The sequence below is a fragment of the Carettochelys insculpta genome, chromosome 19 (genome assembly GCF_033958435.1).
Source record: "Carettochelys insculpta isolate YL-2023 chromosome 19, ASM3395843v1, whole genome shotgun sequence".
NCBI classification, from domain to species: Eukaryota; Metazoa; Chordata; order Testudines; family Carettochelyidae; genus Carettochelys; species Carettochelys insculpta.
This window is the reverse complement of record NC_134155.1, coordinates 26,413,859-26,430,204: the sequence shown is the minus strand read 5'-3', so window position 1 is coordinate 26,430,204 and position 16,346 is coordinate 26,413,859. Positions and strand designations below refer to the sequence as shown.

Here is a 16,346-nt window from a genome sequence, read left to right as displayed (position 1 = left end):
GTGCCGGCAAAGGGCGGAGCGATTCTTCAAGCAAAATGGCGGCCTCAGGGCGTTTTCGCGCCTCCTCCCAGCACGCGCCGGGGCGTAGCGGAGCATGCGCGTTACTTTCTCTGTGCTCTTCCCGTACCCTCCCTTCTCTCGGGCGGAGCGGGCGCGCTGACGTATCAGGCGCAGGGTGTGGGCGCACCGAGTCGCGCGCATGCGCGGAGGGCGGGTTGCGGCGACCGTGCTGCGGAGCCGGGCTTGCCGGGGCTGCGGGCGCCATGTCGGGCCGCTCGGTGCGAGCTGAGACCCGCAGCCGCGCCAAAGATGACATCAAAAAAGTGATGGCGGCCATAGAGCGCGTCCGCAAATGGTGAGAGGCGGGATCGGGGGCGGGGTCTGGAGACGAGGAACCAATCACTGCGCCTCATTGACTTCTGTGACGGGAGTCGTATGAGGAATAACCAATCAAAACTCCAGCTGGACAATTGGGTGGGGTCGGTGGTGGAATGTCCAATTACCACTCTTTACGGTCTGAGTGGGTGGAGATAAGAAGGTTTTGCGATTGGCAGAGACTACACCCAATAGGGACTCTCCCCTTCTCTCGGTGTGTCGTGTTCTAGGGTTGTGTAGATAGGCGTGTTCCTCGATCAGTCAGCGCCTTCGGGCTGAGGAGGCGGGATCTTCTGTTACCAGGGGCCCGGGTGGCCCGTCCACACAGGCTCAAATTGTCCTGCGCTGGGCGGGGCTGCGGCCCGGGGCAGGTCTGAGCCGGCTGTCCCCAGCGCCAGCCCACTCCCCATCCTGCGCCGTGTAGCCGGCCGCTTCGTGGGCCGCCCCCCTCCCCCCGGGCCGGGTCACAGAGCCACGCCCCCTCCCCCGGGCCGGGCCACCGGTTGGAAGCCGGGCCAGCCTGCGGGCCTAGACGGGCCGTGGGGGCAGGGCGGCCCGGAAGCGGCAGCGGAAGCTCGTCGCGGCGCGCCGGCCGGGCAGAGCAGCGGGCGCTGCGCACGAGGGGGTCCTGAGCGGCGGCCGGAGACGGGCGGAAGCGGAGAGGCCCCATCGTCCGGCCCTGCTCCCCCGGCGCCTCAGGCCCCAGCCGCCGGGCGCGGAGCGCTCTGCCGTGCCCGTCCCTCGCTCCCGGCGGGCGAGCGAAGAGCCATCGGCGCGGTGACTGCGCCGCCCGCAAGCCCCGGCCCCCGACTGAGCTCGCCCGCGTGAGCCCCGGCGTCGCGCGCTCGCGTTCGGGCCCAGCGAGCCGGTTCGAGCACAGGTCGGGAGCGGCGCTCAGGGCCCCGCGTGCCTCCGCCCTCTGCAGCGCACACGCCGGGCTGCTGGCGAGGGCGCCGCTGGAATGGTGCGGGAGCCTGTGTCGTTCATGGCCGTGCTCAGCCCTGTGGGTTCCAGGCTCTCGCTCCCTTTCACCGCGTGCAGATTTGTGTCTGGACGGTGACTGACTCCCGCCTGAGGCGGTCGGGGTTGATGGGGCCGGAGGTTTGGGCGGGTGCGGGTGAGGCTTTCAGCACTGCGCTGAGGGTGGGAGGCACTCTGGGAAGGTGGGGTAAAGGCGCCTTGAGTAACCTGCCCAAAATGGAGCTGATGCCCTTCTCGTCACTAGTGAGACTTAAACTCATGACCTTCAAGAGTGCAGTTGAGACCCTTCACCACCTGTCCTGCCTGTGGAAGGAGACGGCCTGGGTGACCAAGTTTTCGTGGTTTTCTTTACAATCACAAGGGCCCACGGGCCACTGTAAATCAACTTGTGCTCTGAGTAGCTCCTCTGCAGAATGTCTGACTTTCCCATCCCCAGCCGCCCTCTACTTTCCTTCCCGTGCTTCAGCCAGAAGGGTTTGGGGTAGGCTCCTCGCTTACCGCACAACAAAGCAGCTCTGCAATCAGAGTACAAGTTTCTGTGCCACTGTACTTTGGCCTTGGTAATGTGAAAGTGAGAGGTCCCAGAATACAAACTGGAGGAGAGAAAAAGCCATGATGAGCATTTGAGTGAGCAGAGCCCCCCCAGCCCTTTTTGCAGTCAAGTCACGGGGCTAGGCTCTGCAGGTAATGAGGAAGAGGCCTGTTTTAGGGGGAACAAAAAGGCAAAGTTTCCTGTTTATATTCCTAGCCCTCAGTGGTCCCCTCAGGGCACTGGACTTCACACCTTTGCTGCTGCGGTTGCTTTTCTGGACAGTTTTGTGATGAGATTTTATCAGTTTCACTCTTTCTCGTCCTGCCTAGGCAAGTGTGTGCAGAAGCAGCAGCACAGGCATGATCCTGAGCTGAATTTAGTGGCTGTGGCCTGAGTGACCACCAGGACTTCCTCGATTATGTTGTTGGGAGAGGTGGTTGGCTGTGTTGGTCGTAATCTGTCTCCTGCTCGGTGGCAGGGAGAAGAAGTGGGTTACGGTGGGAGACACGTCCCTTCGGATATTCAAGTGGGTGCCTGTAGCAGACAGTAAAGAGGTAAGTGCTAGGTCCTAGGTAAAGAAGGCCCTTAGGGATTGTGTGTGCTGACTGAAGAGGAGGCGGCCACTCGTCACTGCTAAGAGGGAAGGACTTAAGCTCTGCCCTTCAGAATATCAACATAGCTCCCACCAGAAAGATCTGACCTTGAAGATTTCTGAATGGCTCAACCTGGGGTCACAGAAAAATGAACAAAGGGGCTCATTCTCCAAACAACCCCTCAGCAGTCAGAACAGGGAACAAATTGTCACTTTTGTGGGGCACTCGAGGACAGGGGAGCTCTGGGACTGATGGGTCTTTGGTCAGTTTGCTCCCTAGAAAGTCCCGGAAGAAGATCTGGAAGGCCAGGTCTTCCTATTGCAGTGGACTGCAGGCCAGGATGTTGGCCCAGCAATTCATGCAGCATCTGTAATGTCACTGCACTTCTAGTCTGGGCGGGTTCAGTGTCCATGGCATTCAACGAATGCCCCTCTGGCTCTGTGCTGTTGGTGCTACCTGGGGAGGACAGTGCTCCTTTAAGCCCTGCTTCGTTTCTCCCCTCTGCGTGCTGACTGTGGCTCTGCTAACCCCATATTCTCTCTCGCTTCAAGAAAGAGAAGTCCAAAACAAGTAGCAGCTCTGCCTGTGAACCCAATGGCTTCCCACCCGACACATCCGCCAACTCCTCCCTCCTCCTGGAGTTCCAGGGTGAGTCTGCCCAGCCAGCGTGCAGGCTGCCATTCGTACCATGAGGACTTTGTAATTTTGGGGTTGTCATTAATATCTATGACCTTCATGTCACCCTGGGGCAGCACAGATTTCCACAAGGGATGTTGTTCTGGCACATAAGAACAGCCATATTGGCTCAGCCCAATATTCTGTCTTCTGATAGTGGCCAGTGTTGGGTGCCTCAGAGGCAATGAATAAAACAAACCGTTGTTGTGATCTATCACGTCATCCAATCCCAGCTTCTGGCAGTCAGAGGCTAGGAACAGCCCAGAGCGTGGGGTGGCCTCCTTGCCTGCCTGCGCTGGCTGATAGCCATTGACGGACCTACCCACCATGAGTTTATTCTTTCTTGAATCCCATTCCCCTTTTGGTGTTCATGGCATCCCTTGGCAATGAGCTCCACACACTGACTCTATGTTGTGTGAAGAATTACGTCCTTTTTTGTTTTAAACATACTAGGCCTGTGGAATCATGTGGGGAAGCTGTTAATTGCTGCTCCGAGAGAGGACCTCAGGCTGATTTCCTCTTTCTGTCCCAGCAAGGGCTGTTGCAGGGACTGGTGAGGAGAGCACAAGAAGCAGAGATCTTGCCTGGCTGCTGCTCCTACTCCCTTTTTTCTGATGGAGGTAGCCATTAGCAGCCTGCAGCCAGGACACGCTGCTCCCCACCAGTCTCTGCAGTGACTGTCACAGGCTCTGCTGCACTGTTATGATGAAGCATTTCTGGGCATGTCCCACTTGAGGACAGTAGCTTCCAAAGGTGTTACTGAAGCACCCAACCAGCTGCGTTTTGTCATTTACTGTTCTGTCCAGGATCCAAATTCATGGGGTGTGAACACAGAATCATAGGTCACCCTTCTCTCTCCACTACCTTCTCTGTCCTCGCCCCACTGAAGGACACCAACCCTCTGCATCTCCAAGTGTGGCCAGGCCAAACATGAGTCAGGTTGCAGTACCAAGAGCGTGGAGCTGAGCCCAGCCCCACTGGACAGCGCCACTGCTGAAGGGCCTCCCTTGGAAACACTGCTGTTGAGCAGGGCTATGGTCCTGGGACTTCCAGCTAGCCTGTTTGTTTCTCACAGCAAGGACGGCAGGCAGGGAGTGGGACCATGTCCAGCAGCATGTTGTTCAGCCTGTCTGGGTGGAGACCAGGGGAGGTGGCACCAGTATTTTCCCCAGGAGTCGGTGGCCGATCCAGGATGACTTCATATTAAAGGCCAGTCTTGCTCATGCGCCCATTCTGTTTGGCTCTAAGAGCTTTAGGATTACTGGAGGTCCTGACCCAGAGAGGAGATGTGGTCTGAGATTTCCCTACCCCTCCAGTTCTATCAAAGGCAGTTCCAAGGTCCTTGGAGCTCCCAAGCTGCTGAGAACTCTGGCTTCTGTCACCAGCCAGACGGGAGAGACCTCAGCATCCCATGACCATGTGAGCTCTGAGGTTGGCAGCCTCCCAAGCAGGGAGACCTAGAGCAGACGGGGCCAGCCTGAGGCCACCTGCTGTGCTCTGTGGGGTGTTCTGTTACTGTACCTGCTGGAGGAGAGGTCCCAGAAGGGGATGGGGGCCTGGAGGTCCAGCCATTCGCCTCAGGGTGAGGTCAGGCAGTGGGGCAGGACCCAGTATAGTCCAGAAATGCTACTGAACAGCTTTGTGTCCCCTGCCTGTGTCAGTTGCTCTTTGCTCCAGACACACCAGGGACCTGCTCGCCCCTCCCACGCCTGGTCTTTTCCTTCTCTCCGCGGAGCGGTAACCCGGGGAGTGACTCTAACCATAGCCCTGGAGGTCTGGGGCGGCTCAGCTTACGTGGCTTGGGAACCACATACGGGGAAGCAGCTGCAGAGCTCTTGTTGGGTGTGACTCCTTCCTGCTCCCTTGGGCCGTTTTCTGTGGGATGCACCCGCTGGGCTGCTTGTGCTGCCATAGCCGTGAACTAGGCAACCCCTCCCACAACATGCCAATGATTTTTCAGATGAGACCAGTAACCAGAGCTCCCTGTCAGATGTCTACCAGCTCAAGGTTGACAGCAGCCCGAACTCGAGCCCCAGCCCCCAGCAGAGTGAGTCAATGAGTCCTACGCATACGGCCGACTTTCGCATGGATGACTCTCAGCCTCCTACGCTGGGGCAGGAGACCTTGGAAGGTACAGTGCGGCCAGCTGCACTGGGAGCAGAGATCCTGGAGGGGGTGGGCTGGAGAGCCCTATGGAAAGCAAAGCATAGTTCAGCCAGTTGCTCTGGGCTTGGCGAGCCCTGGGAGAGGCACAGTGTGGCTGCTCCTGATACCATGGGCAAGTTGCTGGTTCTTGCCCCAGCAGGGCTTTGGCTGCCTTGTTGCTGTGCAGGGGGCTCCGTGCTGGAGGCACAGTGGGGAGTAGGGCTGCTAACCTCCAGGAGTTAGTGATCTCTAATTAGATACTGTGTCCCACTGAAACCACTAGGAGTTCATCCAGCCAGAGTTGGTGACCCTACTTGGGAGGCTGTTTTCATGCCTGGTTAGTGCTGCTGCTTGTCCAACACGGTGTTGGCTTTTCCTGGGCCCCGCCCCAGTGGTACAAGGGCAGCAGAGAGTGAATCCCCCCTGGCATTCCCATGGCGTCTTGGGAGCATGTTGTGGCAGTAGCTAGCTGAGTTGCCCAGTGAGACCAGGCCGAGCTCTTGTTAGCTTCAGACTCCTGGGGCCAGCACACCCGTCATCCTGCCTGTTCCCTTCCAGAGCCCTGCGTGCCTGCCTCGGAAGTCGCAGATGAGCCTCCCACCCTCACGAAGGAAGAGCCTGTCCCTCCTGAGGCTCAGGTAAGGGGAAGGGGAACTGAAACCTTCCTTCATCTGTGCGGGCTCGCATGACGCTCCTCGTCCCACTGGCGTGTTGACTCTTGGAGCCTGAGTGGCACTTTGTGTCCGCGCTGTGAACTGTTTCATGGCTCTCCCTGTGAGCAGAAGCCTCTTGCTAACGTACTTTCGCCACAACCTTGGGATGCCCTTTACCAAGGTCCCTCACCAGTTCTGGGCTGGGACTGAGCACCAGAATTGGCAGTGCCCAGTGGACTGACTCTGGGGAACAGCCTGAAAGAATCACAGTAACTAAACTAACTCAGGCTGCTGCACTGAGCCAGCTGTTCTCATGGGGGTAGTTCATTAAAATGGTCCCATGTGTCGGGTCATTGGGGCTGGCCCTGCTGGAGAGCTGGGCTCCAGAGAGCTGGCCTCAAAAGTGCTCTTGTCATGAAGTCCCCAGGGCTCTGCTGGCAGCAAGCTTGTGCTGTTGGTGCTGCTGGCGGCCGAGGCAGATGCTGTAGGCCGCTGCCCATCCACCCTTCCCTCCGGTGCCTTTGGCTGCTTTTGAGTAGAGACCCTCGAGGCAATGGCCGAGCTGTGCCCAGAGCTGCATCCTGCCTTGCAGTGACCTCTGCTCTGTTGCTGTTGCAGGAAGCTGAAGAGGAAGATTCTGGGGCACCGCCTCTGAAGAGATTTTGTGCTGATCAGAACTCTGTCTGCCACACGGCCTTGGAGAGCTAGCCTGCCCTCCCCAGGGACAGGCTCTTCCTGCCAGCCCCCTGCAGAGCCGGCCTGCCCGCCCCAGGGATTGGTCCCTCCCGCCAACCCAGCTCCCCAGAGCCAGCCTGCCCTCCTCAGGAATAGGTCTCTCCCACCAACCCCCTGCCCAGAGCCAGCCTGCCCTCAGGGATGGGCCTCCCCTGCCAGACCCCTCCCCTGCAGAGCCGGCCTGCCCTCCTCAGGGACGTGTCCCTCCCGCCAGACCCCTCCCCCGCAGAGCCGGCCTGCCCTTGCCAGGGATGGGGTCTTCCTGCCAGCCCCCCTGCCCTCTGCAGGCCCAGCCTGCCCCTCTTAGCAGCCCCATGGAGGAACTTACTTGTCCTTCCCTCAGGGAGAGGCCAGGGCTCTTCCTGCCGTCAGTATGTGCACACTTACCTCTATTTATTGGCTCTCCTTTTCCTGCTGCTCCATGCTGATGCTGCGGTGGGGGGCCTGGTCGTGCAGCCTGTTCCTGTGGGGTGGGCTGATTCCTCCAGCTCTCCCACTCTGCCTGGGTGCTGGGCGCGAGCTGCAGCCTGGCTGATATTCCCTAGTGGGCCAAGGAGTCTATGCTTGAGTGATGTGTCCAGGGTTCTGTGCCCCCAGTTGCCAGGAATGGAAGTGCCATTCCCACTGCACTAGGTTTCTCATCCCTGTTGTGACCATGTCCTGGAGTGTCCCTCGGTAAACAAGCCTTATTGATAGGCCAGGCGGGGCCAGGGGAGCATGTGGGGGACCTCCCAGAAGTGAGGCTGTGACAAAGGCCTTTGCCTGTGGAGCAGGGGTCCCAAGCTGGGCCACTGTGCAATAGCTGTTGGTTTAAGCCATTCATGCTGGGCAAGACAGGAGCCTTGGCACTATGGAGGGTAGGCAGATGGGTGTGGCACAGTATAGCTGTCCCTCTGCCCCAGCTATGTGGTGTGGGCCCTCTGGATGTCCCCCCTTTCCAGCTGCCCCCAGGGTAGCATCATTCAAGATGGGGCTGTAGGCACAGCACCCTCAGTGTTGAATCCAGGGAGGCTGCCCACCATGGCTGACTGCATGCTGTACCTGGCCTGGACCCATGGGTCCTAATGGCAGAGCCCATAGGATAAGCTGAGGCTGGAGGGGTTTCTTCAGCTTAAGGGTAATGAGCTCTTGCTGTGAGGCCCATTACACGTCTGACTTCAGGGACAGGGAAGGACACAGCAGCGTCTAGGGTCTTTCCCCACAAACCCAGGGGCCTTGGTTCTTGCCCAGCACCATTGAGGTGGTGGTGTGTCCAGGGCACCCATGCACTGCCTGCCCTTCAGTGCCGTGTGTGCACACCCTGGCACCTTGCTCGCTCATCTCCCAGTGAGAGCAGCCCCTCAGGCTTGTTTACCATGGAGCTCCCATCCCTCCACTGCAATGCCATAGACCTGGTTCCTCTTCGTAGCGATCTGCATGTCAAAGTGAGTCTGTGATTGAGTCTGTTGAAGTCGGAGGCGCCAGCTGGGCGCAGAAGTGGAGAGATATTTTAGCACTGAATAGAATATTTTTAAAATTAAACTATTTGAAATACTGTGTGTGAAGCTCTGATGAAGTCATGAGTGCCCTTATAAATCACTCTTTGGCCTGGTCCTAACCAGTGTAGAATCAGGACCCCCTTTGGCCAAACAGTGTAGGGGTTCCAGGTGGCTGGTTAGCCTGGGCCTGGCTTTTTGTGGGTCTCAGCACAGCAGTGACATGGCCCTCTGCGGCTTAGATGCAGGGTGTGTTGGGGACCAAATTGTGCTGTCTCCACCCCATATGCTGGTGCTGCAGTTCCTCTTGGCCAGGAACCACAGCCAATAGAAGACCCAGGAGTGGTGCCCATGGGCAGAGGCTGTAGCAATTCATAGAGCCACCTGGCCACACTGTTACCTGGGCTCCCAAGGGCCGTGGTGCTGCTTTTGGGCAGCAGTTCAAAAGACCTGCTGATTGCAGTTGGCACCCAGCAGCTTGTGGCGAGGATGCAGCTGGGGCCGTGCAGGCGCAACCTGCAGCTTGCAGCAGGAGCGAGACTTCTGTGTGCTTGTGGCAGGAGTTGGGGCTGTGCACCTCTGCCTGCAGTGGGCGGCATCGACCTGCAGCGGCTGTGAGTTGTCCCTCATACCATGGCCAGAGCTATTACTCTTGTGATCAGGGGACGCAGACAGTGTTGCACATGGGAAGGGGTGTCAGGGTGCGCAGTGAGAGGCTGCAGCTGTGTAGGCCACTTAGGGGTATGTGCGAGAGCTGGAGGAGTAGCTCCACAGTTCCTGGCCCATGGCTGAATGCAGCGTAAGGGGTTGGTCAGTAGGTCCTACTCAGCACTAGCAAGCCCTCAGCCAAGCTCAGTGCATCAGCTAAATGGATGGAGGTTTCGTTGTGCTCATTGGCCTGTGGACGTCACCTGACGCTGGTTTCTAGCCAGGGCATTTTGGCTCACTGGCTCTCGGAGCCGTCCCATCCATAGGAGGGTTTGGAGGAACTGCCTTGGGCCCTGCACTTTTGGAAGGGCTAGTTAGGGCAACCTGGGGAACCAGTAAGGGTGGATGGAGATGACATCAGGCCCTGAGGCAAAGTGCCCCACGGGAGGTGGGGGGTTGTCCTGGGCCCTGCAACCTCCTCCAACCCCCAGATACATCTTCAGTCCTTGGGATTTGTGCTTCACTCATTGAAAGTGCATGTGGCAGCAATATCAGCATTTCAGCCCCACCACCCGGGGCAGAGGCAGGGCTCCATTGACATTGTCACAAGCTTCTTAAAGTCTTTGTCTACATTCTCCAGGCCAAGAGCCAACTGCTCTGTGGGACCTTAAGTCTTAATACCTTTGATGGGATGCCTGTTTCACTCCTGGCCGCTTGTCTCCTTTTTTATGTCAGAAAAGCATGTTTGTGGTGTGCTAATATCCACACACGGGGGTTGTGGGCTGCAGGCTCTGATGGGAGTGACTCCTTCAAGCCAGTTTTCCAGCAGGACTGACCACACCCAAAAGCTGTGATTGTTACTTACCTGCATTCTTGCCTAAGTTGTTTTCATCTCCGACAGAGCAGTACATCTGTAGGTTCAAGGTCTGGCTTTCTATGCGGGCAGGCCTAAACTGCTTCCTGCTTGGCCCCTCGGGTACGTGAGCTGGCACGGGGGGAGTGGTTCCCTGCCAATGAGGCTGTGGTAATTCACCTCACTGTATGAAGATATAAGAGGTTTCTTCCCAGACTCTCTGAATGGACAGTGAGTGTCCTGTATCAAACCCACCTATGAACTAGCTTTGGTTGCACCCAGTCAGAGGCATGAGCACAAGCAGCATCAATAGCATTCCTCAGTGAGATGTCCATATTGGGTATTTGCATGTACACAGGTGGCCATCCATAGGTACATTTAGCAGCATCCCATTACCGCATCTGCCAGGGCCTGGCTGCCAGCTTTGGAATGGTGGTCCTGCAGTCTTTGGTTAGGTGGACTCTGAGGCCTGCCTCCTACTAGAAGGTAGTTTTTTGGACTGCTCAAAATGGGAATGGCTCATGACAGGGGTATTAGGAGGAATTTAAATTACCACTAACCAAACCTGTCAGTAAAAAGTAGGGCTAAATGCTGGCTGCTGAAATTAGTGAAATTTGGTATTTTAACATCCACCATTTCCATCTATTTCCCACCAACTTTTTTAAAAAACAAAAAGGTTAGTTGCTGTAAGACCAGTTGTGGACTTTCGGCATGTTCAGGCAGCCGCACTGCCAGTCTTCCTAGTGATACAGTAAGTCACGCCACATTCACAATTCTGGATCGGGGGTTTTCAATCCTCTCCACGCTCAGCCTCCTACAGCCATGAAGAGACTGGCCCCAGACATTAACCCCACCAAAACGGCACTCCCACTGAAGACAAGGCTCAGGAAGCCAGGGAAGTCAGAGTGTACGACAGCAGAGAGAGAGAGAGGATTTGGGTAGCAGCTCGGTTTTGGATGGCCAGTGTGCAGGGATGCAGAGAGAACACAAAGGAGCAGCGGTCACAGGGTGATGGCTGATACATGGGCTTTTGGTGACAAGGAAGCATGGAGACAGAGCTGGGAGATGGAGCGGTGGCTGCGTTAGTCTGTATTCTATCAAAACAAAAAAGCGTCCAGTGGCACTTTAAAGACTAACAAAATAATTTATGTGGTGACGAGCTTTCGTGGGACAGACCCACTTCTTCAGATCAGATCAGGTTATTTTATTAGCCTTTAAAGTGCTGCTGTTTTGGTTTGACAGAGTTGGAAGATGTGGGACACCCTCTCTGCCCGCAGGAATTACGAAAAGCAAGTGGGGAGGGGCACAAAACAGTAAACTATTATCATCACACTCCCTGCAGATCCTGGCAGGCCCTGGCTCCTTGTGGTTCTTCGCTATCAGTCACTCAAAATACACAGGCTTCAATTCCACATGCTGTTCATTATCCCTGACACAGGTTTTGCTCTTACTCTCAGGCTACATCCACACAGCAGCAATAGTTCAAAATACAGCAGGGTTGTGACATTCGTGAGGGTCCTGTGTTGAGAATCCTCACAAGTGATGGGTTTTGTGGAGATCATTCTACCATTACCCCAGTGGTGCAAAACACACCCTGGACCTCGAGCCCCTAGAGATGAACAGTTCTGGCAGCAAGCAGCCCCATGCCGCCGCGATGTAAAACCCTGCAGCAAAGTCCCCTTTGTGTGCTCCCAAGTTTGCTGCTTCTGAGGGTCTGGCCAATTCAGTTCCCTTTGGGCCTGGACTCGCCGCCTGTGGAGACATGAAGAGAACTGTCTCCTGCTGCACGCACAGAGTTCCCTCCCAGAGCAGGAGGGCGACTTTGAATGGGATCTGTCGCCCACTCATGACGTCAAACTGGCCCCTGCTTTTCAAGGCTAAGGAAAGCCTCGCCCATGCTGCGCAGGGCTCAGGGACGTTTCTGGGTCTTGCCTGGCACCCACAGTCTGGTCAAGCTGGCCAAAGGAGCCCACCTACTGCCACGAGACTCTAGTGAACCTTTGCTCTGCTCAATATCTGCAGCAATCCCATTCAAAAATTAATTTTACAAGCCACTCATAAATAATTGAATTTGCAAATGTTGTGACCTCACTGTAATCCATTCCGGAATAGCTTACTTCCAAATAACACAGCTACACCCAAGAATGCACTTAAAATAGCACCCAGCTCTTTCAAAATAGCACTTGCAAACAGTGCCTATTTCAAAATAGTGCCTTCAGATACCATCACACCTTATTTCAAAATAGCGCTATTCCATGTCTTAATGGTGCCTATTTTGAAACAGGCGTTGCTCCTTCTGCAACAAGGTATACAAAATTCCAAATAACGAACCCACTATTTTAAATTTATTTGGAAATTGTCTGTACATGCTTGCAAAGTTATCTGAAAATAACTTTGCTGTGTGGCCACAGCCTCAGAGAAAACATAAGGAGGTGAGCAAAAAAAAAAAACTTTGAATAAGGGTTTGCAAGAGAAAGACACAATGAGGCTGTGAACAAAACCAGGAAACAACACAGGCCCAAGTTTAGGAACCTGAGTGTTGCGTCCCTGTGTCAGGCTCGGGTTTCCTCTGTAGCTGCCCCAGCATAACTGGGAAGCCCTATTAAGAGCAAACTACTTTTTGCCATGTTTCAAAGCAGACTGTTTTTCTTGCGTGCCAGCAGTAGCTTCCACCACAAGCACTGCTGCAGAAACCAACCCTGCATCCAGGCCTCCGTCATACTAACATCTACTGAGCCTATGTCCCCGTCATCACCCTGCTGGTCAGACAGCTCTCCCCTGGAGAGTCCAAAGACGACGCAGAGCAGCCAGGGTGCTCTTGGGCTTTCAGGACAGTGATCCAGCCAGGGAAGGAGAGACCCTGGGGCTCTAGCATGAAAGAGGAGATGAGTGAGCAGAGGGAATGTTGGCTGCTGTGGGTCACTCGTCAAGCCAAGCTTGGAAGGGGTTGGTGTTGGCGTTGCAGTGATGCTTCTCCCCGACAACTTAAAACAAGGACTGCAGGAAATGCCAACGGGCACCTGAGTGAATGTCTCTCTAACCCTCCCCTACCCAGAGCGGAGCAGAGCTGCAGGGGCCTCTGGGAAGCCAGCAGGGTTCTGACTTGCTGGCTTGCACCAGCACACAGAGCAGTACTGTTTGGGTCTGGGTTTTGCTGCCATGGAGGCCACTTGATCATCTCCCCTAGCCAGCTTTCTTCACCACCCAAACCAAACCTCTGGTAACGTGAAGTCGACATTCATCTGTAAATGATTTTCCCTCCTCACTGATTACACTGGGGCTGCAGCAACATCTGAGCTGCCTCTGACAGGTCCCACAGTATCACTGGATTCAGGCTCCCTGCCTGACTGACTCCAAGCCTGGGCTGACATTGAACTTGCCTATTCCCTTCTCCACTGCTCAGCCCGTTGGCAGTGCGAGCAACCTGCTGCTTCCTGCTTTATCTGCTCTGGGCTAAACCGCCACAAGGCCTCCCCCAGCATTCTCTTTGGGACACCGAACACACAGCCAGCCTGCAGCATCCAGCACCCTTACAGCTGACCCAGGGTTCAACCCAATCTGCCCAAAAGCAAAAGCATGGTGCCCTCTGCAGCTGGCACCCCCATGGCAGTCACAGCATCTACTGGCTCTGTGCCTCCCTTGAGGCTTCTTCCACCACTACCGCATGCTTGTTTTTGGGAACTTTGCAGCTTCTGCTGCACCTCTGGCAACAGCTTCTCCGTTCACATGCAGGCAGGCAGCTCAATCAGCCCAGCACTGAGCTGACTGCAGCTTCCAACAGACACCACCTGTCTTTGCCGGACTCCCCAGTGCCTCCTCTCTACTGCAGCTACTGCTGCCAGCACACAGGGTGCCAGCCAGTGACCCCCCCCCCCAACGCCTGCCTTCCGCTTCGGCCTCAGTGCGCAGCTTGACACCAGTACACCCAACATCCCAGCCACTACTGCAACAGCTGTTCAGAACCCAAGAGCAGAAGGAGTGAGGCGCGCGCTATCTTCCAGTTCCCATCCTACCCCCACCACCGGGGCTCCCGCAGGCACTGCCTTTGGCTTGAGCCCTCTGGCTAAGTCAGACAACATTTCAGTTGGATGGACACCTTCCTAGGTAACAGTCCAACAAGTGATCGGCCCTGTCTGGGGTCTCAGCCCGGTTTCAATTCTAGCCCCCTTCTTGGTCTGTTAGTACTGAGTCTTCCCCCTTCTTGAGGGTTAGGCCTCTTCCCTGGTGACCAGTGTGAGGACCTAGGCCTGCTCAAGACGCTGGGTCCCAACCTAGCGACCCTACAAATAGCAGCCACCTGCAATTTTAATTGCTGCTCCTGCAGCAGCATCCCTTGGCTGCTTCACACTCGCTCCCATTACTTCCTTGGATTCCGTCTGTTCCCTCTTGGAGCAGGGTCTCTTACAGACCTCCTTGCCTGGAGAGTGCCCGTTCTCGCCCTGACATCTCAGGATCCTCTCTTGCGACTCTGCCTGGAGAACACATCACAGTCCCTGCACCCTTCCAGTCAGGGCTCTCCTTCCCAGGCCTGACTGCTTGAGAATTCCTCCCCGGTCCCTTTAGCGGCGAAGGTGCATAGCCTTTCAGTCCTCCTCCACCACTGTGGTCCCAGTTAGCAATTGACCTGATCAGAGCCTGCAGCACTTTTTAACTGAGCCTGCTGGGTTCTAACTGGCCGCTTCCCTGTAGCCTTTCCAGGCAAGCTTGGAGTACCCATCTTTACTGCTCTTCTGTGGCAGGGTGTAATAGCACCGCGGCGGGTGGGGAGGAGCTACAAAGGGCCCAGTCCCTCCCATCACAGTCACACTGTGTGTAACAATAAGAGAACAGTGATAACCAATGGCCACATTCTCCCTTTGCTCTCTGGGCAAACCGCCCAGGCAGAGATCTGCTGCGATCTGGAAGGAATAGGGAGCTCAGCATCTACGGCCCCTTCCAAAGGCTCCTTCTGTGAACAGCCTCCCAGAGCGCAGGATAGGGAGTCACCCCTGGAAGCAGCTGCATAATGGGGTCTTGTACCATTGGGACTTCAGAGATAGAGGCTAGAACATGTGAGCCCTGAACCGACTCCTCATGTGATTCTGACTCCCCCTGGTGTTTTTGTCTGGGGTGCAGTTCCAGCCTACACCCACCTACTCATTCAGTTAAACAGAACTCGGCAATCGCAGGTGCCCTGACGTCTGACATCCTGCCCCCTCACAGCAGGAGAGAGAACCTAGCTGGTCGGTTACCCACGCAGCCCAGAGATTTGCTGCTTACAATAGGTGCTACAGAAATAACAAGTGCTCCTATATCCTGGTCTCTCATGTGGTTTTACAGCCTGTCCAGCACAGGTGACGGGACAACTTTCCATGGTGTTTAGGCTTTGGCAACAAGTCTCTACCTGTGGCCAGCAGCGAGCACTGCAGGTGACGAGAATTGCCACGTGGTCAGGAAAAAGGGCCCTGGAGCCATTTGGGTTGGAGTTAATTCCTGGCAGTTTGACCAAGTGTCCACTTCTCTGGCACAGCCCCACGGGAATCATGCAGTAGGCAGGGCTGCAGGTGCGCAGCAGTGCACGAATGCCACTGCCCTTCCACGTTCTGCACGAATGCTCTCAGCATGGTTGGGCTTCTGTGCTCCTACCGCACACCGGCAAGCACCAACCTGGGGCCTCCAGCTTTCCCACACTCCACTGATGTGGCAGGAAGGGACCGCTGGAGCCAAACTCTGGGGCCAGCTGGGGGCAGGGAAGGGGCTTGGTCTCACCTGTCTGGGGTGGTGTGTGAAACTTCACTTGGGCACTAACCTAGAGGAAAGAGGGTTCTCCTGACCGCACTCCCCAGCCGTAGGAGGCCCCTTTGAATCCCTCCTGTGGGCCAAGTGAAAGCCAGAGCTTTTCCTGGCACCAAACACATACGGAGTGTTCTAAATGCTGGTGTTCAGCCATCAGCTCCAGAGCCAATGTGGTAGCTTGTTACCCTGCCATGCAGGGACACAGGCAGTGCTCTTTGGTGGGGAGTGGCTCTGGCTCCAGCTTGGAGCACCAGGTGGGATCTTGACACAGACACCTCAAAGGAAACTGGGGCCAGCAGGGATACAAGAGAGACCGGGGCTGGGCATTCTAGAACCTCCTCCTCCTTCCCACACTGACAAGAGTCTCACGTCTGTCTTGCAAAGGCTGGAGGGGCTGGAGCTGAGACGCTGCATGTAGTGCTTCTAGAAGAGGAAGACAGCCAGGCCTGGAGCCAGCAGAGCCGCTGGGAATGTGATGCTTAGGGCTGCTGCACACTGGAGGCAGAGGTGCTGATCAGGTCCTGGGGGAGGCTCTCACGTGCTTCCTGCATCCGGCGTCGTGCCCTCTGGAATGCCTCTGCAACAGAGCACCCCCGAGCGCACTCAGTACCACTGAGCTGTGGCAGAGGTGGCATGGGGGCAGGACCAGCTGACACTGTCTTTCCTTCTCTGGCTGGCTAGGAGAACCTCTCCCATCTATGACGGATGAGACCCTGCCTGCTCTCTCCACCTCCCCCCACAACTGTGGCGCTGCACTGCAGCACCCTCTGCCCGCCAGCATAATATAAATGCAGATCACTTACTTGTTACTTATCCGTTAGGCTATAAGGTGCTGCAGCACTTGTTACCCCTCTGTTACTTGTCACTGGAACCTTTCAAAGTGCACTCAGCATATTCCCACTCTTG

General features: G+C 56.0%; 2 protein-coding genes across 6 annotated transcripts in view; one reads left to right on the top strand and one right to left on the bottom strand.

Annotated features, from left to right (window-relative positions):
- The first annotated feature begins 138 nt into the window (after nt 1-138).
- BCL7B (BAF chromatin remodeling complex subunit BCL7B) lies at nt 139-8,227 on the top strand. 2 transcript variants are annotated; one of them, XR_012648081.1, is made up of 6 exons: nt 139-355; nt 2,367-2,442; nt 3,033-3,129; nt 4,232-4,365; nt 5,117-5,287; nt 5,860-5,939. XR_012648081.1 is itself a non-coding variant. In XM_075013291.1 (6 exons), exons 1-6 carry the CDS (start codon nt 264-266, stop codon nt 6,660-6,662), a joined length of 606 nt encoding a protein of 201 aa, XP_074869392.1. In that variant the 5' UTR covers nt 139-263; the 3' UTR covers nt 6,663-8,227. The 2 variants fall into 2 exon arrangements, 1 of the variants encoding a protein (XP_074869392.1); XM_075013291.1 differs by lacking the exon at nt 4,232-4,365 and adding an exon at nt 6,573-8,227.
- A 1,691-nt stretch (nt 8,228-9,918) lies between these two features.
- MKS1 (MKS transition zone complex subunit 1) overlaps nt 9,919-16,346 on the bottom strand; it is a 29,055-nt gene continuing 22,627 nt past the window's right edge. The window contains exons 18-19 of one of the 4 annotated variants that reach the window (XR_012648095.1): nt 15,810-16,017; nt 9,919-11,417 (exon numbers count right to left, since the gene is read on the bottom strand). Coding sequence is in view for 3 of the 4 variants with exons in the window: in XM_075013450.1 (XP_074869551.1) it covers nt 15,920-16,017 (98 nt within the window). In the remaining variant the exon portion in view is untranslated. Of the gene's footprint in view, nt 16,018-16,346 lie in introns of all 4 variants that reach the window. The other 3 variants (XM_075013450.1, XM_075013449.1, XM_075013451.1) reach the window with 3 other exon arrangements.